General features: G+C 42.7%; 1 protein-coding gene across 1 annotated transcript in view; it reads right to left on the bottom strand.

Annotated features, from left to right (window-relative positions):
* The window catches only part of tars1 (threonyl-tRNA synthetase 1), a 21,575-nt gene extending 14,980 nt beyond the window's left edge, over positions 1–6,595 (bottom strand). The window contains exons 1-7 of the mRNA XM_008288146.1: positions 6,442–6,595; positions 5,718–5,795; positions 4,886–5,076; positions 2,270–2,393; positions 1,073–1,197; positions 230–347; positions 80–144 (exon numbers count right to left, since the gene is read on the bottom strand). Coding sequence (XP_008286368.1) covers positions 80–144; positions 230–347; positions 1,073–1,197; positions 2,270–2,393; positions 4,886–5,076; positions 5,718–5,795; positions 6,442–6,501 — 761 coding nt within the window. The 5' untranslated portion in view covers positions 6,502–6,595. The remainder of the gene's footprint in view (positions 1–79; positions 145–229; positions 348–1,072; positions 1,198–2,269; positions 2,394–4,885; positions 5,077–5,717; positions 5,796–6,441) is intronic.
* Positions 6,596–8,305: the final 1,710 nt, after the last annotated feature.

Raw genomic sequence — 8,305 nt, 5'->3', positions numbered from 1 at the left:
TTTATTTTTTATTCTTTTATTGATTTATTTTTGTAATCTGGCGCTCTCACTGCTCCATCTGAACCCGCCCTGTACTCACCTGTAAACCGTGGTGGTCGGCGTGGTGACTTTCTCATTCAGAATGCGGCACTTGAACTTGTTGTACTGTAAAGGACGAGGCCGTTTGTCAGCTGTTGTTTTTCTCTCTTTTCTTTTTTATATATAAGCATGTGTGAGTACTTTAGGATACCTTGAACATTTCCAGCAGCGTTTCCTTCTTGATCTCCAGCCTCTCAAACGGCTGCTTCTCTTTGATGATCTTCTTGCACAGGTTCTCCAGACAGGGGAAGTCGTTGCTCGATACGCCCCTGTGCAAAAACATCAAGAGGTAAACGCAACAGAAACACTACAGCCGGCGATAATTTCCCCACTTTAAAGTCCGCATTGATATGCAAACGCTCTCTGCTGCTAAATTTAGCCTGCCACACTTTCCAAAGGGCATCATGGATGTGACCAGATACTCAACCGTGTGAACAGACCTTTTGTCCACCGGTGTGACGCCTCGACTTCCAGAAACTGATAACCTCTGCCAAGGATGGGCAAATACTTTCAAGTCCTTGGCTTTAAGGCTTAGGCAATGTCAAAATATCCTTGTAAAAACAGTCTCCAAGAATGCCATTAGCATAAAATGACTTCATTAAGGAGGTTGTAGAATTAATTAGACAGCACTCCTCAAGCTCTCCTGCAGCCTATAGCGGGCAGAAAGGCGTCCGTTAGCGGGAAAGGTCAAGTGAAAAAGTTGTTTACCAGGAAAAAGTGTTGCAGTTTCACAGGATGTCTCAGCTTCAAAGCTTCACTGAAGTCATCTCCACTTTTCTGATTTGAATAGATTGACTTTTAGGATTCCAATTTTGTGGGCAGATTTAAAAGATGTCACACCCAGCAAAGCCAGCTCGACGGCATTAGTGCCACAACCTGCTTTGTGTCTGCTGCTGGTGTCGGACGGGGAACCAGAATGACAGCTGCTAAGCCCTCAAGTACACACTAATAATAACAACACGAATGCCGCTAATTACAAAGACGAGCGACTCACTCGTTGTTGTCCAGGAACATGTCGTAGTAGAAGCCGCTCTCGATGGGGGGTCCGTAGCACAGGCAGCCTCCGTACACCTTCTCCATGGCCTCTCCCAGGATGTGGGCGCTGGAGTGCCAGTAAACCTACAGAACGTACACGGAGAGCATCGTCCAATCAGCAACAACAACAACAAACTCTCTAATTAAAACTATTATCAGCGGACTTTGTGGAGGCCTTTGAGGAACCACTTAAACAATCTGCATCACTTCTTCTGAATGCTGAGGATACAAAAAACATATTAAACTAAGCAGCGTTATCTGTGGACGAATGGGACCATAAAAGACAGCATGACTGAGACTTTGGGTTCTCCTGCTATAAGTACTGATTATTAACTGACAAACGTCCCTCCTTTATGTAATCCCCAAAGTGCTGTGTGAAGACAATGAGGCTGAAAAGAGACACTGGTTGGTGCTGCTTTTATCACACAACATATTCTCACTCATCCTGACTTCGCTGTGGTTTGGACACTCGGTAAACCACAAAGGTTTGAGGTTTAATATTGATTGTAAACATCTTATTGATCATTCTAACCTTGCAGGTTAGCCTGCCTCATATGCATATCAACATGGTGTAAAACAGGGAAGCAGCAACAATCCTGTGCAGATGTGCTGAAAACATTAAACTCTGAGTTCATTAAGAAGAAAAAATAATATTGCAAAAATCAGTTATAACCAGAGACATAATTTGCTAAATTGTAAAAACAGATTAATTATTATAAGCTTCCATATAAAGCTGGAAATTTGTACTTTGACTTCAGATAAGTAGCAGCAAAACCCATTAAAAATTAGAAAATAATTAAAATAGACTAACAAAAACAATAAGATTGCATGCTGGAGTCTATCCCAGCTGACTCAGGGTGAAGGCAGGTTCACCTGGACAGGTAACCAGTCTATCACAGGGCTACACTTAGAGACAGACAACCAAGCACACTCACATTCACACCTACGGACAATTTACAATCACCAATTAACCTCAGCATGTTTTGGGAGGAAGCCGGAGAACCCGGAGAGAACCCACGCTGCACGGGGAGAACATGGAGACTCTGGGTGTCCTCACCGGGACGCCAACCGGCGACCTCCTAACCACTGAGCCACCTTGCAGCCCTCCTCACAGACTTTCTCTGAGTAAAACCAGAAGGTGAGTGCAGCTACTTACAGCTTGAGCTTCCTCGTCATCAAATTTGAGCAGCTGGAGGCTGCAGTCGTCTTCCAAAGGTCTGTCCAGGTCCCACACGCCGTTGTTCACTTTGGCGATCACCGTGTTGTCAGCAAGGCCTTGACTGTAAAACACAAAGTATTCCACATTAAAACAATGCACACATGTACATATAAAACTGCAATAAATGGCTCCATTTGAACAGCACATTCATTTGCTTTTCATTTTCTTACAAAACCTCATCAAACGTTATCATGCATCGTTCGTACGGTCCGTTCTATTCTGCCCTTGATGCGTTTATTAGATTATCATCACATCAGAACTGATCATTTTAGATTTGGTTTTGAACAACCGGGCCCAGGGAATAACTCCAACCAAGCCTGTAATTTGTGAATGACCAGCTCCACCTCCTGATCTGCAGCTACCCGGAGGACGAAAACATCAATTAGATTTTATAATTGAAGCGGTAACGTCGACTTTCAGCAGCGAAGCCTGGTCAAAAGTGGTCAAATGTCCAAACATGGCTTTTATGTTTTATTTACACCCCTTAGAACTAAAATATTCTTCCAATAATAACGACCTACTGGCTCTTTTCTGTAGTGCACAGAAAGCCTAGAGGGCTCCAGATATCAGATAATTAAAGTTCACCCAAATTTTCTCACTTTGCCCTTTTGGCAATGACTAAATAAATTTATTTTTGTGTGAATTCTCCCACACATCAGTAATTTCATAACACATTATGGAAATTATTGGAAGCAAGGATAGAGGTGCAGCTAAATGTTTTGTGCGTTTAGCCCACTCTAAAGGATGAACTTAAAAATGAAGCAGGTGGTTCTGGAGAAAAACAGTTGATCTTTCGCTAGTTAGCATATTTAGATGATTAGCACAACATCACAGATTTATCACCCCTTTGGTTCTACCTGCCCCCCTCCATCTCCCCCGGTCTGGGCCACTCTTTCGTTTCCCATTCATAGAGCCAGAGCTCATACAGTCTTTCTTTCAGGGCACACACACAGATTGGAGACGTAGCAGACTGTGGGGAGATTTTGACTGAATTTGACAAAAAGCATATTGGATTTGAATTGTGCACTTTGGCTGTAATATAAGCAGCAGTAATCTGCAGGAAAAGGAGCTGCTCTGCTGGCTGCACGCCTGTCATGGCACCGGACGACTTCCTCTGAGATACTGTGTGCTCTTTTTTTTTTTTTTAACAAACATCAATGCTCCGACCACAGAGGCACTGTTCCCGGCCATGCCTCGGCTGCACTCGTCGCTTTAGATGCGATGCACAACACCGGCCGTTTTATCATACGTCAGTGTTTTCCACCAGTTGATGATTTACTTGTGGTGGTGAATAGCACAGCGGGACCAACGTGCATGTAGAGATTCATGCAGTTTGAGGGGGAGCGTGTATACAGATTCCCTTTTATTGCGTCATGTGCAGACTTTTAGTAGATGCTGCAATTTACCAATGTTCCCTAAAGGCGTCGTATGCGACTGTGCACGCTACTGGGTGACAGAGAAGCGTGCTAATGTGAGATTTGGATGATTTTCTCTACCTGCCCAGCGACACACACACACAGAGCGACCTGCTAAATGTCAGGTGCACCAGAGCGACCAGCGAAAACGTTTAGTCACACTTGACAGATTTTAGGTTGAACGTACGACCGAAACAGTCTCATGCTGGAGCCCTGTCTGGATGTGTGTCTCATGACAAGTGAAACCAAAAGCTTCAGCTCATGTGTATTTGTCATCAGGTCTTTTTCTTTTGTTTGTTTGAGAGGAAATGAGTTTGCTCCGTCCACATATTTAGATAAAATACTCTCCACTGTGACGTTAATAGGACCAGTCGTGCAGTAGATGTTGTCAGGCTGGTCTTACAAGGCGTGTGCTGGTTTGACTGAGCTCTATATTGTTTACTAAGAGAACAAACAGGACTGCTCCCGCCCATAAAGTGCACAAATTTCCCTACAAAACTCCTTGGTCTTGTGAATTTTGCACATCAAAAACAGGCTGATGTGTGTCACAAAAGGTCAAAACCCCCAAAGTTACATACACCAGTATTCTGTTTGCATCATGCAGAAATTACAGATGGGGCTGGATCCTTTAAGCCATATGAGTGATGCTGGCAACTAATGGCGGTTATGGAGCTTGTGACATTTCCCAAAAGCTTTCCACTGTGCACACTCTGCAGTCTGTTCATGTGCCCCGTGGTTACCAAAATTTAATCTCAAAGCACACTCTTGGCAGTTCCTTTACACAGGACCATGCTGATAAAGATAATATTCTTAGGCAATACCAAAGCAAAGTTTCCTCTACTTTTTTAAAGATTATCAAGCTTTTTTCCTTTTCCAAGTACTTTCTTGCCTTCAGTGGACAGTCGAAGGTTGGCAGATGTCACTCCTGATTACTGTTTTCCTAATGTGGGTGTTGTGAAGCCTTTTGAAACTGTAGAAATGATTACAGGCTGCACGGACGAACTTGACAGCTAATCTTTGGAAATTAAATTCCTGAAGCACCCTTGAGGTTTCCCTCTTTTTTTTTTTTGTGCTACATGAAAGCAAAGCGTAACATTACTCCAGGTAACAATTACAGCAGCGCTATCACGACGCTGACCTGATTCCACAGGCCACCTGGTACGGCGTGGTCTTCCAGGACTCGGCCTCCACCACCTTTCCATCGGGCAGGGTCACCTTGATAGGTTTGCTCTCCTTTGCAGCCCTCTCTGCCATCAGAGCTTCATGCTCAGCCTTCAGCTTTGCGTACAAAGTCAGACGCTCGTCAATGTACTGAGGAGGCGGCGACAGCTAGACAGAAATAAAAGAGGTGTAAGTGAACATGAAGGAGGTGGAAAATACCTTATGTAGTGATTCATCTACACAACTGTTTTACATCCGTCTAAATGAAGATAACTGATAGTCGTCTTGCTCAGTTGCATATCTAACATTATTAACAGGTGGTTGATATAAAATAACCCAAATGATTTTGTTTGTCTAACCCCTGACTTTTAAATGACCTCATCTTCCACTTTGGTATTTATGTAAAACACAACAGGACAACATAGTGAGAGCACAAATATGCACCAACACGTTATTTGGCCTGTGCTGCACTGAGGAACCAATACCTCATATACTAATGGTTTGTGTTTGGGATTTCTGAAACATCTTCTGTCCTGGAACACAACTGCTATAACTATCTCAGTGTGACATTTATTTATTTATTGCATTGAAAAGTCTGTGAAGTGTTTTTTCCAGATTAAATATTCTCACTATGCTGAACGACAACAACAAACTGTCAATAATCAACAGGTTGGGTGAGATGTGGGCAAACAATGACAGAGATCTACACAAATACACACCACAATTTAACTTCTTGACAAACAAGACATTGTGATGCCATCTAATAATAGCACCTGCATACCTTCGGGCACTTAATTGTAGTCACTCACCTCCGCCTTGCCTCCAGCATCCCCAGCAGCATTTTTAGCTTTCTTCTTTCCTCCATCTTTACCACTTTCAGCTCCACCCTGACCAAAAGTGAAACAAAAAGGTTACCAAACATTCAGAAAAATTACTTCATATGGTATTATCAGAACATGACAAAACCTGTCAGAAGAGTTGCACAGGTAAATCCTGCATACAGGTCATCCAACAGCCTCACGCCACTGTAAGGCACACTTGGGCAATTTGTGGGATTGCAGTATTTCAGAGTGAGATTTCAATTAAAGACTGCCCATTTAATGCACTGGGTGTGTGCCGATTTAAACAGAGAACCCATGCAATTCATAAAAAATGTCCTAAAAGTTGGTCTGGCGTGTCTAAGCCAACTGATAAATAAAGAAACTTTAAATTGGCAGAAATTTCAATTGAGTTTGGTGTAAGGCTCACTCTGCTAGCTATGTTAGCAAACCACATTAGCTGACTGGGCTGTCATGAATGCTACGTGGCACAATTTAACACATTACCACATTAAAAGAAACATTAAACAACTGCTTATTAGCTGGAGGATAACAGTTTAGGTAAAGCGAGGTTACTTTTAAAAGCTAGCAAGCTAAAAACTTAGCACCACATTGCCGGTGGCTAACTGACAGCAGGGACCTAACCACAAGCTAGGCTAGCTGCTAGCTGGCTAATAAGGAGCAAATGCAGCCGCTCAAGGCGCTTAATCGTCACCTTTTTGCCTTCGTTCACTTTGAGCTCGCTCATCTTCTCCACGACAGTCTGTTCAGCCATGACAAGTACGAAGCTACCCCACTGCTGGAGATAACTTGTGCCGGTGCGAGGTGTCTGAGCGGAGGGCAGTCACGGTGCCGGTGAGGGCTGATGACGTCTCCCGGATATTCTGATGCAACATTGCTGCGTGGAGTCGGACTGAGGCGGCGCTTCAGCGGACGGAGAACACCTGCTGTCCTCCTCCTGGACTCTAAAACACTCAAGTTGTTAAAGCAGTGTGCTTTAGTCTGTCTTTGAAATAATGTGGTTCAAGGCACTTTTAAAAATATCAATCTGTTATACATAAACTACACCGTCACATAATGCTTCCTCAGTATTACCCCAGTATAATAATTGTTATAATCAGACCATTATGATCTGCTGAAGTTTTCCTCTTATTTGTTGGCTACGGTGGTTAGTTAAATCAATCATGACTTTTCAAGTGAAGTGATTACTATATATGACCAACACTAAACAGAAAAAGTTATATGAAAAAGAGAAATCTATGATGTACTCAGTGTTTAAATTAGACTGGTCTGTTTATCTGATTCCAATACCAGGGATTACTAAAAAAAAAAGCAGACCAATAACTAACATTATATGGACTTGACATGAATTTACTGTAAAACTGAACATTTTTTATTTAAAATAGCACAAACTTAAACACAAAATGCCTCTGTTTGGTTATGTTTGACACGTGTTTAATTAAAAGAGAACTTTCCAGTGTTTGTTTTTCAGCGTTGATGTAGATTACTGCTTGACATTTAAGCAGACAGCAGTGTGGGTGGCCACGGTACATTACAGGAACATAACATAACATAAGATAACATCAGAATTAGAATCAACATCAGAAAAACGTATTAGATCCCAGAGGGGGAAATCGTTTATGTTACAGTTGGTCCCATTCAGAGTCTTAGAAATATAAGCAGATGAAAAAGTACAGGCAAAGATGACTAGAAAAATCTGAACATAAGAAGATAATGCACGCATAAAATGTATATTGTACTGGGAAAATAAGAAAAAAATAATCAAATAATATGTTGAATAAGTAGCTAAAAGCAGTCTGCATGCATGGTGACACATGAACACTACCTAACATCCATCCATCATCTCTACACCTTAATCCTCACTAGGGTCATGGGGGGCGGAGCCTATCCCAGCTGACTCAGGGTGAAGGCAGGTTCACCTGGACAGGTAACCAGTCTATCACAGGGCTACACTTAGAGACAGACAACCAAGCACACTCACATTCACACCTACGGACAATTTACAATCACCAATTAACCTCAGCATGTTTCTGGACTGTGGGAGGAAGCCGGAGAACCTTGAGAGAACCCACGCTGCACGGGGAGAACATGGAGACTCCACGCAGGAAGATCCCGGGTGTCCTCACCGGGACGCCAACCGGCGACCTCCTAACCACAGAGCCACCTTGCAGCCCCCTAACATACCATAATTAATAATTTTTCAGATGTTTTGTTAACTAGTATTTGATATTTTCATGATGTATTGAGCCAATCATGCGTCTATATTCACTGAAAACTGGACTTCCTGTTATAATTGCATTCCAAGACCTACACACTATTAGTTGGTCTAATAGTCTACAATATCCAGTCCATGTTTATGAAATCTAGAAACACCAGGGGCAGTCTCCAGGCCCAGACACAACGCCGTGGACATGACCTCAGTTTGCTCAGTGGTAACTACAGCTCTAATTATCATAAGCACCAACACCCCAGCAAAAAAAGGAAGGAAGGATGTATGCAGCCAGCACACATCCCTCAGAAAACACAGCTTAATTATCTCTGCAATATTGATTCTGTGC

Source organism: Stegastes partitus, unplaced genomic scaffold (genome assembly GCF_000690725.1).
Source record: "Stegastes partitus isolate 25-593 unplaced genomic scaffold, Stegastes_partitus-1.0.2 Scaffold543, whole genome shotgun sequence".
NCBI lineage: Eukaryota > Metazoa > Chordata > Actinopteri > Pomacentridae > Stegastes > Stegastes partitus.
The sequence above is the reverse complement of the archived record's forward strand: the minus strand, read 5'-3'. Positions and strand labels throughout refer to the sequence as shown.